At 37.1% G+C, this 15,174-nt stretch overlaps 1 protein-coding gene, 2 long non-coding RNA genes and 1 pseudogene across 4 annotated transcripts in view; 3 read left to right on the top strand and 1 right to left on the bottom strand.

Annotated features, from left to right (window-relative positions):
- LOC149588571 (uncharacterized) overlaps positions 1–15,174 on the bottom strand; it is a 167,776-nt gene that overhangs the window by 57,620 nt on the left and 94,982 nt on the right. The gene's annotated exons all lie outside the window — the stretch shown is intronic.
- LOC149588581 (uncharacterized) lies at positions 1,482–3,894 on the top strand. Its single transcript, XR_016379904.1, has 4 exons — positions 1,482–1,644; positions 1,735–3,212; positions 3,300–3,353; positions 3,439–3,894. It is a non-coding gene; the product is annotated as an uncharacterized LOC149588581 (long non-coding RNA).
- Positions 3,924–4,313, top strand: LOC149588580 (tetratricopeptide repeat protein 5-like; annotated as a pseudogene). The gene is made up of 2 exons (XR_016379939.1): positions 3,924–4,068; positions 4,149–4,313. The product of XR_016379939.1 is annotated as a tetratricopeptide repeat protein 5-like (transcript).
- On the top strand, positions 4,639–14,255 carry LOC149588579 (uncharacterized). Its single transcript, XM_089862408.1, has 11 exons — positions 4,639–4,766; positions 6,966–7,270; positions 9,565–9,634; positions 9,904–10,037; positions 10,150–10,197; positions 10,551–10,637; positions 11,255–11,585; positions 11,832–11,909; positions 11,982–12,070; positions 13,954–14,030; positions 14,096–14,255. The coding sequence occupies exons 3-10, from the start codon at positions 9,607–9,609 to the stop codon at positions 14,017–14,019; spliced, it is 861 nt and encodes a 286-aa protein (XP_089718534.1). The 5' UTR covers positions 4,639–4,766; positions 6,966–7,270; positions 9,565–9,606; the 3' UTR covers positions 14,020–14,030; positions 14,096–14,255.

Here is a 15,174-nt window from a genome sequence, read left to right as displayed (position 1 = left end):
AATTAATTAAATATAAAACGTCCCCGGCGGGATTCGAACCCGCGATGTCTCCCTCCCAAGTACTGACCGCGCTCGAAGCTGCTTAACTTCGAGTGTTAACATGGGGTTAGTAATATTTTAGTTTACCTCGCCGCATGTAGATGGCGCTACAAGCAACTCACCCTATCACACACGCGAAGGGGCGCTTCCATTGAACCCGAATCAAAGCTGAAAATTCAACTGTTCCTCTTGTATCTCTATGGGCCTGAATTGTGGGAGTGGGATTATGGGTGGGTTTCGTATGTCTGTCTACGCTCTACACACAGTGTAGAATCTGTAGATGAAGTGATTTTTACAGTTGGCTAAAGGGAAGATAATCTCTCGGTAGTCTTGTTTATGTCTGGTCTATAGGGAAAGGCAGCCTGCTGCCTTTGACTGCATTAGGGTCTATGGGAAGATAACAATGGAGTGCCAACTCCCTGCCTACGGGTCGAATTTTTTAATTTAGCATTACTCAATAAAGACTTATAGGTAGTTCTTAATTTAGGACTCCAATATTTTGAAATACCCATACCATGGATGAAGGATGCGCGTGAAAAACATTCGACGCTCTACAGGATGTGCAACTCCCTATACTAAAAAGTAGACAAGTCGATACTAGCGCCGCCTGGCTACCAGCGCTGGAAACCCTCGCGGGAAAAATAAAAAATACTGGACATAAGAAAAAAACCACTGTTTTTGCTTCTAGCAGACGACGCTAAGGAAAAAAACGACAGTAGCGCGTGTTTTTTTTCTCGTGTCCAGTATTTTTTATTTTTCCCGCGAGGGTTTCCAGCGCTGGTAGCCAGGCGGCGCTAGTATCGACTTGTCTACTTTTTAGTATAGGGAGTTGCACATCCTGTAGAGCGTCGAATGTTTTTCACGCGCATCCTTCATCCATGCCCATACCTCTAAATACTAACCTACTAAGCCTATGCCATAGCACATATTGTCAAGAATAGATAATTTGGCCATAAATTACAAAAGCCTGATTTTTGAGGCAAAAAATGGTAGGTGGCACCAGGGCCGGAAATAAGCACAGGACACTGGACAATGTCCAATAAAATTTTAAAATGTCCCATAACTTTTTTAAAAACTAAGGGGGTCACTGGACATTTTGACCAATAAATTTCCTGAAGTTTTGATAGCTTGACTATGAAGATGCCACAGTATTTTGCACACTCCAGTGGACAATGTCCAATAAATTTTCCACTCAAATGGAGGGTCACTGGACACATGTCCTATAACAATTTTTTCTTATTTCCGGCCCTGGGTGGCACTGTGGCCAGTTTTTTAATTAAAATACCTAGGCTCTACTGGCCACAGTTCCAGTTTTAAAAAAATTCTTATTTCCCACACTGCGGGAAACAATGATCTGAAGCTTATAATTCTGCCCGCTCGTGGCGCCGCGCTAGCAAATTGTAACTTCGTCTGCTTTTTCATATCTGTCGTTTACCTACATTGTGTGGGCTTGTCAAAATGTTAAAAGTATAATTTAAAGTAATTAATTGAGTTAATTAAAAAGATCTTATGACAAATTTATATTCAAATAAACTCTATAGTTCGGTCGAACTTAATAACTAATACGTTTGCATCGAAAAGTGAGCAGAAATGACAGAATCAAAGGTAAGAGACAAGGCTTACCGCAAAGGTGTGGCATGTGTTTTTGAAAAAATGCCCAAATATGGGTTTACAACCTTGAAATTAATTATGTAGGAACTAGTAGATGAATTGTACAACTTTAGAGACCATTATTTTGAATCATAAAGCTAAAGATGTTGAAACAAAGTTAAAGGATGTGTTAGAACAATTAGAAACATTGATTTTAAAATCCATTCCGGCTGATGCAAAAAATGAAGAGACCCTGTTTCTTCTACAAAAAGGACGTGCCATAAACACAGGGTTCGTACTGAACCTGGATAAGTCAGGGATATGAAAAATAGGGGGAAAAGTCAGGGATAAGTCAGGGATTTAAAAGTTTTTCCTAAAAAGTCAGGGATATGTCAGGGATTTCGTTTAGTATATCAAACCATGCTTCGAGCAATGCTAAATATGAGCCAGGTGTAAAAAGTGGGCACTGGTAAATACCTTAAAATGGTCAGGGATATTTTCAAAATTTGGTCAGGGATAACCTGGAAAAGTCAGGGATTTTCAATGTTAAAATTTTGTACGAACTCTGAAACATTCTACCCGATCATGATCACCGGGCTGAAGATTGCCTTTCTAAGGCTGTCAAACGCAATCCTAAATCATGGCAAGCTTGGAATGAACTTGGCACGTGTTATTGGAAAAAGGGAGAGTTATTAACTGCTAAAAACTGCTTTTAGGGAGCATTGAAACAAGTAAATCCTTACAATTTAAATAATTCTATGCTTCACCCAATATTATAATTAATCAATCTTAGTCTAAGAAAGATTTATTATTATAAATAAACATATTTTTTCTAACTTTAAAAATTTTAAGTAAGAAACAAGTTTTCATAATTCTTAGTCTAAGTAAAAAATCAATTTCATGGTTGTTATGGGTCAGGGAAAACCTGGAAAAGCCAGGGAATTTATAAATGAGCCCAAAAGATCAGGGAAACGTCAGGGAATTTTAAAAATTTCAGCAAAGTCAGGGAATTTGATTTTAGTGGGTAAAATTTCTGGGGATAAGTCTTTATTGAAAGAGCAATGAAAGTTTCTCCTCCTCATCCTCTCTTCCTAACACAGAGTGAACTCTAGAACAAATCTTAAAAATGTGTAGAATTGTTTCTATAAAGTAAATGCCTTTAAAAACATCTATTAGACTGTTATTTATAGTTAAAATATTTCTTATTCATTTTGGTGCAATAAATAAATACATTGGAAAACTTAATGTAGATCGAGTTCATTTAATTATAAGCACTTAAAACGTGCTGCAAACATTTACACTTTCGGCCTAAAGGTCAGGGAAAATCTCGGAAAAAGGTTAGGAAAGAAACAAAGTTTCCCTCCAATCTTTATCAATGATTCTGAGGCAACTTGGAAAGACACCTGAAGAGAAATTAAAAAATATTCGTCAAAGTTTAGAAATTGCAAAAGAAGCTTTACAACTGGACACGAGTGATGGACTTTCATGGTACTGCATCGGGAATGCCAATCTCAATTTCTTTATTTTTTTCTAATCAAAATTCCAAAATATTTAAACAAAGCATGCAAGCCTATACTAAAGCTGTAAGCCTCCTTTTTAAGTTAACCATAATGTGAAATAAACACCACTTTTTAATTATTTATACTTGTCTATTTCTAATTTACTATTAGTTAGAAGATTAAATAGCCAGAACTCATCCTGATTTACATTTAAATCAAGCTACTGTAAGTAAAAATGCCTTTATCTTGAGTAAAATTTAATTTTAATGTTTTTTTCCAATGAAAGTTGTTATATTTTATCATTTAAAAGGCATTAAGATACGAAGGATCATATCAAGAGGCATTAGATGCTTATAAAAGAGCTGCGGCTTATGACCCACTTTGGTCAGAACCAGATGATAAATCTAAAGAACTACTTCGTTACTTGGAACAAATTAGTACCATGACAAAGCAGAAAGGTTGTCTGAAAGCCAGACAGCTTCGTAGTATGATTAAAAGCATCAAACCCCATCATATTGGACCATATGGGACTAAATCTAGCTCTAGTACCGCTGCTAACGCTGATGTCAAAGTGAGAGAAAAGAAAAACATATCTCAGCTTAAAGAAGGTGCCAACCCTGGTGTGATAATCCTTGGAAAAGTTGTCTGTCACATACCAAACCCAGTTCCATTGTTAGTCTTTGTTACTTTTCTATTTATTGTTGCGATAACCTTTGAATTTTATGGATGTTTTGCAAAAAAATGCAATAAAAATGTTTTCAACCAATCTTTTTTTACTTATTCGTTTGCAGTACTTTTTGCATAATTGACGAGGAGGAAACTTGTGTGTCAGTCAGTATCTATATATAACCAAGCTGATGGGAAAGGGGTTGTTATTGCAGATTCTGTAGCAATTCCTGACCCATTTGTACAAAATGTGTCAGTTTCGTGTGATGATAAGGTGATTTGCATAATCAAGGGTGTTTATGAGGTATTTTATTATGTGTATTAAGTGTTTAATTCATAATTTTCCCATTTTAGAAGCTGGAATTTACTAATATTCGTCTCTCGTCTCCCGTTACCCTGGCTGTTAACGGAAGATTAATTAGTAAATTACACGCTCCAACCACTGTTTCTGCTTCTTGTAAAAGTGATTGATTGTTAGAATATGCTTAATAAATTTTGTACATTAATTCTCCACCACTAGCTTGCTTGTATTTATTGTTTTTAATTATTTTTATGATTTTTAATAAATTCCATTAAGTTTCGGTAGATTGGGGGGGGAGGGGGCAAGGCTTAGAGAAAAGCTGCAACTTTTCAAAAAAAAATTATAATTAGACCCTAAATTCGAGATTTTTTGTAGTACTATTTACTTTTGTGTAATAAAAAGAGAAAATCTATTAAAATTATGCCAAAAAATTACAGAGTTTTAAAAATCAGAAAAATTATTTTTTATTAATTTGGCGGCCAACCAATCAAATCACTGGGATTATCCCGCCTTAGTTGGGATTTTTTTCTCGGGAGGTAAAGACGCGTTTTGACGTTGTTAAAAAAATTTATGAAAGTTTAAAAAAAAGGTTAACCTGTGGATTTTTGCTCGCGAAAAGAAAACTACAATCAAGATTATCAAAAAACAACAATTGTCAGGATAATCCGATGGTTAGTAAATTTTTTATTAAGATTTTGGGTAATCGTCTACTTAAGCCTTGGTTTTTCAAAATCGCCGGGAATCTGAAAGACTGACATAAGGGGGGGGGGGGGAGGGGATTTCGGCGGGAAACTGGAAAGTGCAGCGCTAAGGCCTGCTTGGGCTTTTGGCAGTACAGCTCGAGAATTAGTTGATGCCATTGAAAATATTCCAACTTTTTACAGAGATTTACAAATAAATTAATTTTATTTTTTATTTTAAAAATTATTGGATGTTTTAGAAAATTGGAATATTTTCTTCTGTTTGAGTTTTGAAGTATTTTGTAGGCTAATATTAATGTAAAAACAAAAGTTTTTATTTAAATGATCGTGATAGAAATTTCCCTAATATTTAAGTGCTCGGATTAAATAATATTCATTCAGTTCAAAAACCGTTATTTTGGCTCGACCGCGCAAATTTAAAATTTGACGGTTGTTAAAAACAGCCGTTTGGTGTCGCTAGGAGTAGGAAATATTTCTAGTATTGAGTCTAGATGGCGCCACCGAGTTTAAAAATATTTCTATTTAGAGGGGGGGGGGTTTCTAAAGGGGAAGACAGGGTTCTAGAGAGAGGGAAAGCAGGGATATTAGGGGAAAGTGTGGGATGCTATCCTCTTTGATGCACCGAAGCAGCTAACGGGAATTCGGGATGGAGATGGGCCATGAAGGGGAAAGTTTGCTTTGGCTATATGATCTCTTTATCTCGTGAAAACAGCTGAGAAAAGAGGCATATGTTTCAGAGGGAAGCCGAACTCTAAGGAACTTGATTATTTAGATATACAGGGTTCATACAAACCTGGAAAACCGGGAAAACCTGGAAAAATCAGGGAAATAAATAGTTGACAAAAACCTCAGGGAAAATTCAGGGAAATTTTGAATTTTTAGTAAAATTCAGGGAAATCAGGGAAATTTGCGTCAAACAGGGGCCGAGTAATTAAGAAAAATGTTCATAAACATACTCTCCATAGGATTAACATTGCACTAAACTTTGGAGGCTCATAACTCTGGTTATATTAGAGATACGGGATGTCCTTTGATTATGTTGTAGTCATATTTGCCCCCCCCCCTCCTTCGTTAGCATTTGCTCCATAGGATACGGGAATAACCTGGAAAATTCAGGGAGGTATATGGGGAAAAAACCTGGAAATCTCAGGGAAATTTGTTTTCCAAAAGTTGTATGAACCCCGATATAGTTTTTCAAAATATTTTTATTAGAACTGTAGAATGTCTTTGTACAATATTTATTAATTTTTAGTCTACAAGAAATTAAACCGTTTAAGCTTAAGTGTGAGTCCCAAATTAAGGGACAAATTAAGTTAATTAAAACAATAAATAGCGCAAAGTAATAGTTACTAAACCCGCAATTTTCCAAAAGATTTCAAAAATTCAAGATATTTTACGAGTTGTAAAATTTTTAAAATAATGATAGATTACATATTTTTTTAAACAATTTCTCCGACAAATCTCCACGCACACCGTCTCTACCAAACATTTAAAATTTAATTTGGCTTAGACATTATACGCGGATTAATTTAATCAACAATATCGTAAAAATATTTACACTTAATTTGAATTGAACAACAAATATTCCGTGAAAGGAGACTATGAGATAATGAGTTTGTTTGAACTGACATAATTTGTTTTGAGTTAGCGCTGATTGAGGGGGGGGGGAGGTTAACGGTAATAGTTAGTATAGGGCGCTGTCGGTTAGCTTGTGGCATAGGGGCTAGCCACCACCCCTCTATGCATTGTAAAGGCGTTAGATAAGTGGCAATAAGTCGCAAGATGACTTGGTCCAATTAGCTAGCTGAACTTATAAATTTGTCACTATCTTATTTGTCCTTGTAGAGGGGTAGTTCAACACCAGCTGGGACGGATCAGGGAGCACAAACATGTTTATATATAAAGGTGAACAAAGTTTGGCGGAAAACTTGAATGGGTGTGGAAAAAAAGATAAAAAGAATTAGATTAACCTAAAAAATGTGCATCCGAATAATGCTTTTTGTTGTTGATGATGTTTTTAAACCTCCCATACCCATTTTTGGAAATTTTTACATTTTTTTTTTATTATTTAAAAGAGAAAAAAAAAAAATATCCAGGCCTTTTTCAGAGTTTAGATTTTTTTCTAATTGAAAAACTAAATTCATTAATAGAAATTTCATCGCCTTTCAGTTGTATTAAAGGGACAGAGAAACGCGATATACTTCAAATTCGTCTTTGCTGCACTTTTGTCTGTTGTGGATTGGACATCGTAATTTTTTGAAGAGTACGTAACACCCCAGCAACACACGTGACTTTTGAAGAATGTTAGTGCGTCTTCAGCCCGAATTGTAATTAAATTAACGAGGTGATTTTGAGCTCTTCAATAACAACGTTATATGTGCTCTTAAATATCCACGATTTTGTGCGCGAAACTGAACTACGAACTCAACCGAAACAAGAGCATTTGTGAACTACATCGTACAGCGTGTTAAAATGTAATTAGCCCTTGAATGGGAATTTTTTTCTACGCATGCTTTTTTGCCTACGTTAGTCTCAGGTTTGCATAATTTGCATCCCATTTAGTCAGAGTGTATTTTTTGTATAGCTTATTGCATGGCATGATTCATACCAAAAATTAGTCCGGGGACATTTTCTTTAGAATGTTTCACATTGTTTTGGATGGGTCGCGAGTGTCGTTCCTAAATAATTCACTCGGGGGGGGGGGGGTGTAAAATAAATACCGTATTAAAATACATTTACATAACTGCGCTATACAACAATAATCAACCAGTAAACAAATTCCCATTTATTTCGGTATAGAAATAAACCAGAGGAAAGTGTTTGACCCCCTCACCCTATTTTTTTCTTTCTTTAATTTAAATAATAAGTCCATTTAAATTCCCCGCGGGTATTTTTCGCCACCAAAGGATATATAAAAAAAATTAAAATCGCATTAATTAAAAGTATACCGCATAAATATAAAAAGAATGTCAAACCCATTTTTAATAATTTATTTTTATGATATGCCCATTATATCCGAAAATTTTTAATCATAAAGTGTGAATAGAAATGGATTTTTTTTTTATTTTTGCGCTCACTGCTACCAAGTACCAATAGGATCGCATCCCGTTGTGACGAAACAACGGGGATAAACAAGTTGGCGGGTGCCCATGTATAGTTTAAATTTTTAAACTTATAACGTTCTTCTTCCGTAATTAAAATCTTTATTCAGACTTTTTACGTACACCACATAATTTTAGGCAAACTTTTTACCTCTCCGTGTGACGTAGTCCAGGAGAGGTTCTGTAACGGCCGTGTCTGTGTGTGTGTGTGTGTGTGTGTGTGTGTCCGTTGTTACACCCACGTGACCGCGTTCGCAGTTTGCGTATCGGAGCAAAGAGGGTAGAAAGAGGGGGAGTAGGCTTTGGCAAGGCATTTTGGGTGTTCTCGCTTTTCTTTTTTATTTATTTGTTATATTTTCCTCCTAATATCCGGTTCACCGTATTTCAACCAATAAGAGGGCAGAGAAAGATGCGCGCGCACACCGGAAGCTTAGAGGTAAACTTTCAAAGCGAGAACACTCCAGCCAAGCCTTCTACTCCCCCTCTTTCTACCCTCTTTGGTGCGTCTAGCTACAATTTAGCTTTGGAGTTATTTAACGTTAACATTCATGTTGGCAAACTAAGAATATTGTTGAGGTGAGACGAGACGATAGTGTTTACACTGCAAACCAGTTGTGAATGTAGCTATCAGAATATACGGTAAACAGCTGAAGCGTAGACTTCATTTCCTGATCTTTTCCCCATTGACTGATTTCCATGTGTCCAAGATTTATCCTTATTGGATGTAAAATGTCGTCTGCTTTACTGTATTATTCGCTATGCTTGGAATACTGCTTCAATATTTCGTAAATTTTTACTTCAAAAAAGAGAAATAATTCCAAATCTAGGTAAATAAGTTTGTAGTAGTAGACCTTTTGACTCGGAGAGGTAATATTTTGGTTTTCCCAACTTGTTTTATATGTAACCAAATGCAGTTTGTACTAGATGAAAAAACTTGGTTCTATCCCTATAATATATCATATGTAAAAATTAGATTCCTAAAATATGTAAAAAATATAGAAAAATTCCGATAAAAAAGTGCAGGTTTAAGCCATAGTTTCCCCATAGTAATGTATTAAGACGTTTGTCCCGGAATCGAGCGCCCCCTACCCGAGAATTGCCGCATTAGGAACGATCCAAATGCAGTTAGAGAATAGAGCTATATCAGTTGAAGGGGGGAAACGTCACAGTTGGGCCTGCCAATAAACGGAGCCGGTTTTCACCCCCCCCCCTTCCGTGCGGGCCGCTGAAGAATTCTATGCTAAATTTCCCGCACAATATGGCGCCTAGGCGGGGACTAGCGAAACCCCGCCCTAAAAATCTCTCCTCCCCCCCCCCCCCGAATTGGAATAGCTCTATAGGGTCCCAGATTACTCTATTCTCCATTCCTACTTCTACAATTAAATCTATTCCTGGGTAAACTAATTATGACTAGAAATAGAGCGAAACTGGGTAATTATTTTCGGGTATGTAGAAATATTTTTTGAATAAATATTATTTACGCAATCAAACGTAACAATAAGCAATTAAAATAGCTTTTAATCGCGATTAAATGCTGAATAGCGTTAGATAAACTAATTCTGAATATAAATTTAGCAAAATTAGGTAGTTATTTTCGGATTATTAGAAATATTTTTGGAATTTATATAATTTTTTCAACTTGACATTCATTATTTATTTATTTACAGTGACGCGAACAGTTTTTAATTTCAAGAACAACAACCTTCAAAATGTCGAGCTTTGAATATGAAGATGATGGTAATTAATCTTAATTTGAAAATAATGGAAGCGCGTTAGTCTGTTTGGATCGATTAGTTTCAACTTGTCCATGGGGTCGACTGTTCACAAATTACGTAACATGAGGGGGGGGGGGGGCGAGTACGTTCTGAAAATGTGACTGTCCATGACCCTCCTCGATTCTTCAAAAATGGGCCAAATTTTGCGTTACATAATTTGCGAACAGAATTTTTAACAAAAGTGCGGAATATCTAGGATCATACACTCGTGTTTTAAACTTTATAATACAGAACTTGCGGAGAAACAGGCCCGCGCATTGTTAAGAGCAACATTGAAAAACGACAAACAACTAACGTGCGAGTGTGAGAAAATATACAAATCCCTAAACGGTTACCTTGGTCATCAAAAAAAATGCACATTCAAGGTGAGTTGAATGGATTCTACTAGTATTTCATTTGGTACGGCTGGGCGCGGTATCAGCTTGTCTTTGAAAAGCTCGTTATTAATTAATTTCATTCATTTCCTTCCCTGTACAGATTTTCCGCCGAAAGCAAAGGCAAAAAGAAGAGGCTGATAGGAGGCTTGTAAGGAATTTAAATTTTAACACTCTCGTTTTTGAGGAATGAGTCCAAGCTTGTCCCGTCCATCTCCAAATACTTTGAACCTAGTTTGATCCTAATTGAAGATTGGCTCGCCTTTCTTTTAAATGTGACGGATGATGTTGAGTTTAGAATAGTCTCCCATCATGCAACTTTTGAAAGTTGATAGAACCTGACCGCGTGGTAACATTTGTCAATCAGTGATATCAAATTTCACAAAATGGTAGAAAGAAGCTTGGTTCTAATGTTTTGGGAGCTGAGTGGGCCTGCTAGACAAAAGGACACAAGTTTCTCAAGACGCCTCGTTTAAAATGTGCATTTCTTTTTTCTTTCAATAGCAACAAAAACGAATACAATGGGCGGTGGAAGCCGAAGTTAGGAGTGAAATAGATTCTGTGAAAGAGACGGTAGCCAATCAAGAAAACGTAAGAAAAGTGTAACTATAGATTCGAAAAGCCTGGCACTGAAGTGGGTGAACAAGTTGTTTACGCCGTCAACCTATCATAACTGGTCTCTGAAGTGATCACGCGGCTATATTTAGACCAATATAAGACACCGACATGTTCCCCCATTTCTTACTTATTAGTGACTGGCAGCCAGTGTGTGGCAGCCTTCATCTGGTCTGGTAGTATCTCTCTCTCTCTCTCGTCACGTAGTGATCGTACTGGGTGAGATTTTTGTCGGGTCGGGTCGGGTTGCGAAAAAAAAAAAAACCCTGAAAATCGGGTCGGGTCGGGGTTTTCCTTTTTAACAATATAAGCGCAATTAACGTATTCTAAAAAACTATACCTCAGGTACTGTGCAATGTAAGAAATTTAATTTCAGTAATTTAGTTCCAAATTATCACTGCTTTTTAAAACCCGACCTCAAAATTGACTGGTCGGGATGGAAAATACGAGGGGTTCTCCGTACAATCACTGCAGTCTGGTGTAATTTAATACCAGGTTAGAGTGAGGCTCACGTGATCATAGGCTGCGGAGAACAAACTAGTCCGACTCTCTAGATCCCATTAAAACATACGCTTCTTTTCATTATTGATTAGGTATTCGACGAAAGCTTCTCGCACATTGATGGGGAAATGACTAGCATGAATGCTAGGATCAGTAGCAACAATACTACCATCTCTACCAACAGCGCTAGGATCTCTAGCAACAATACTAGGATCTCTAGCAACAATACTAGGATCTCTAGCAACAATGCTAAGATCACGAGCTTAGAATCAAGAACTTCTAGCTACGATGCTAGAATTTCTAGTATTGAGGATCACATTCAAATCTTGAAAATGTCTAACTCAAACTTGGAAACGAGAGTTTCAACCATGGACGAAACATTGAAAACAACGGTAGCTGAAATACCTCAGCTAGTTGAAAGAGGTAATACTCGTCTATGTAACTATAGAACTATCTAAAAGAGCTTAATTGTGAACAGGATAATGATTTAATCAAGGTTTAGAGATTTTGCTAAACATTTGGTTTTATCTCTCAGCCTGATTGAATAGCAATTAAGGCGCTTCAGTTTATTAATTGGAAAAAAAATTCCAAAGTTAGGCCACGAACATAGTTTTGAATCTCACGACGAGTGACCCGCCTCCCCCTCAATATATTTTCATTTTATTTTAGAGGTTCAAAAGCGCAAGAAAAAATACAACAACATTACCAAAAGAGAGCCGCTAAAGTTCGAATATCGGGGTGATAACAGTAAGATTATTTATTGGCCATAAACTGAAACTGTAACTCGCCCATTAACCGGCATTTTTTCCCCCTTTTCAGTATGCCCTGGCGAGTGCGAGGCGCTGGAGGGATTCATTCCTTACCGCAAAATTCAAGGAATGAATGCCTGCAAGGCATGCTGTATAAAGGTAAGTTTCAGTCTCATAAAATCACACCCTTATTATATAGGGGTGTACAGTATCCCGCTCCCCCACGTAAGCAACCCCAGCCGAAACGCGCGCGCCCAGAATGTGGTTCCCCCCTTTTTGGATTAATAGACCGATAAAAATATTCGCCTCCTAGTTGTTTTTACCACAAGTATTTTCCTGGATGAAACTGACGGGTCACGACTCTTCTCGTAGGATTTGAATATACTCCCGAGTCGTGTAGAGCCGTAGGCCAGCGTGTCCGCGGCTTAATAATTAACAACTTAACAACCGCGCACCGACTCTGACCACAACTCAAAATAATAATAAAAAAAAGGTTTCCTAGAATCGAGAATAATACGAACCGACTTCGTGTATTTCCAAAATCCAGTACTACCTAGGGAACTTACAGGCCAATTATTTTTTATCCCTCTATTCGAGCGTTGCCTACGTTAATCAAGGCCTGTGCGCGGTGGCTTCGAAGGGGGCGGAAACTTTTAAGAAACGCGACTTCTTATTTTCCCCCTATTTTAGCGCGTGATTTCATTGATAGCTGGACTGAAACGCGCCCGAAAATAAGTATTTAAAATTCTAAGCGCGAGAAAATGAACATTTCAAACTATTTAGGTCCAGCTATTAGCGCCTCGGGTCCGGCTAATAGCGCCTCGGGTGAGAGAATTTGGCAACTTAAATTGCCAAAATAAAAAATAAAAAAGGCGCCGCGCACAGGCCTTGATTAACGTAGGCAACGCGCCGAGTAGGCCTTTCTTTGCCTGGTTAGTTTTAGCATATGACACGTATTGTTGGAAAAGAGAGAACTTTGAGTCCTTTTAAATTTGAAGTAGTAAGGCGCGCCGATGAGGCTATTAGTTTGTCCCGCGAGCCTGGGTGTGGTGGTGGTAGTGGTCGTGGTAGTAGTCGTGGTAGTAGTTTTTCGCGATTTGGAATGTGGTCAGAGTTACCCAAAGAAATGGTTATGTCAGAGCTAACCGAAGAAATGGTTATTTTATGCCTTTGGCAGTATAAAAATCTTTCGTTCGTCATTGAAGAGAGGGAGAGTGAACGTGAGAGAATTGTGGTGAGGTGATATTTTTCGTTCGTGTATTTTAAAAGGATGGGGATTATATTAGTATGTTTAAGCGTTGCATTTAATCGTACAGGTAAGGTTAAGCTTAGTGAATTGTGGTTTACGTTTGCTCGATATATTTAAAGCTAGAGAGAGAGAGAGGGAGGATTTTAGTATTGCCTTAATTTAAATGGAAGGTTTAATACTCCCTTTAAAATTGCGGTCACCCATGGACAATAAGGGTTTCACGCCATCAATCATCCCCGCTCCCCGATTTCAAAATTCAAAGAAATTGAGGGGAATTTTTAAGAAGCCAAAGCAAGTAAATACCGACGACGTTATATATAGAATGGTGTTTATTATTAGAATTTACGTGTATTTCTCCTCAAATCGAGAAGAATTTTAAAAGAAAGTCCGAGCGGGCGAGAATTCTAGTAGCGCGCTTTGGAAGTTTTTTAGTTTCTTCTTAGCTACAAGGTATCGATGGGATGGGACTAATAGTTTTACCCGAGTAGTAGTGGTAGTAGTAGTATTAGTAATTTAGTAACGGGCGTTGGCGATATTTGATTCTCTTTGCCAAGCAGCCATTGAAAAATTATTCCCTCTGACCGGTATATTAGGGGATATTTCACTAGAAGTATATTTATTTTAGTAGGGATAGCGAGAGTACGTAAACGATGTGGCTTAATTATGGGCTAGACCATCTTGTTTAAACCCCTTTCTCGACAACGGCGGCAACGGAGCGAAAAAAAAAGCCAATCATTTTTGTGACAAGCGCTTCTCTTATTTTCAAAAAGTCTGAAAAATAATTTTATTACAGAATGAGTCCTACCGGAGATACCGGAACATTATGGCAAAAAAAGGAAGATTGAATGAAATGCGCTAAATTGTTTAAAGGTAATTTTCTCCCGTTTGAAATTAGAAGGAGATTCATAGATGATTCTTTTTCCCCTCTTTAACAGATTCCCAAGAAGAATTAAAGTCGCCTTCCGCCAGATTAATTTTAGGTCGCTTAGTTCAAGGGGGGACAGGGTGCTTTGAGCTTCGTAAACCGGGAATAAAACGGTGATATTAATGTAAAATGATTCATGATACAATAAAGTAACAGTCATAAATATCAAAGTTTTCAATTTATTATTGAGTATCTTTTTTCAAGTGATTCTAGTCAATTTTTCTAAACTTACGTAATCACGCCTAGCATTGCGATGGTGTTTTGTGTGTGTGTGGCCCTGGACACACGAAAAACAAGCGTGGATCGAAAACAGGGTTGTGTGGGTCCAGATTTTTGGGTGTCGGGTAAACTTCGCCCGTATCGGGTCCAATTTTCAATTACCCCTTGGGTCCTGCAAAATCCCCAAAATTCTTATCGAATTTCTTTGGAAAATAAACCCTAGAGCTTTTTTGGACATTTATCTCAATAATTCCTAACGAATTTCTTTGGAAAACAACCCCAAGCCATTCTTTGGAAATTTAGGTCTAGAATTCCTAAAGAATGTCTTTAGAAAACAACCCCAAGCCATTCTTTGGAAATTTAGCTCTAGAATTCCTAAAGAATTTCTTTAGAAAATAATCCCTAGACCTTCTTTGGAAATTTATCTCTAGAATTCCTACAGAATTTCTTTAGAAAATAATGCCAAGACATTCTTAAGAAATTTATCTCTAGAATTCCTAAAGAATGTCTTAAGAAATTTATCTCTAGAATTCCTAAAGAATGTCTTCAGAAAATAATCCCAAGACATTCTTTGGAAATTTATCTCTAGAATTCCAAAAGAATTTCTTTAGAAAATAATCCCAAGACATTCTTTGGAAATTTATCTCAAGAATTCTTTAGGAAATTCCAAGGAAGTCTTTGGAAATAGTTTCTTTAGAAAATGATCCCAAGGGCTCCGTAGGGTTCCAAAGAAATTCCTTTAGAACTCTTAAGAAGATTTTTGTAAGGGTTGTATGTGGAGGCTGGATAGACGACACGAAAAAACCTTTTTTAGCTAGACGTGCCCAACCCTTGGGCAGAGCTGTGCTAATTAGCTGACAACTAATTGAA

This window comes from Phalangium opilio, unplaced genomic scaffold (genome assembly GCF_054372755.1).
Source record: "Phalangium opilio isolate 3A_F unplaced genomic scaffold, DU_Popi_V2 ptg000540l_1, whole genome shotgun sequence".
Lineage (NCBI taxonomy): Eukaryota > Metazoa > Arthropoda > Arachnida > Opiliones > Phalangiidae > Phalangium > Phalangium opilio.
Note: the sequence above shows the minus strand (reverse complement) of the source record. Positions and strands in the feature narration are given on the sequence as shown.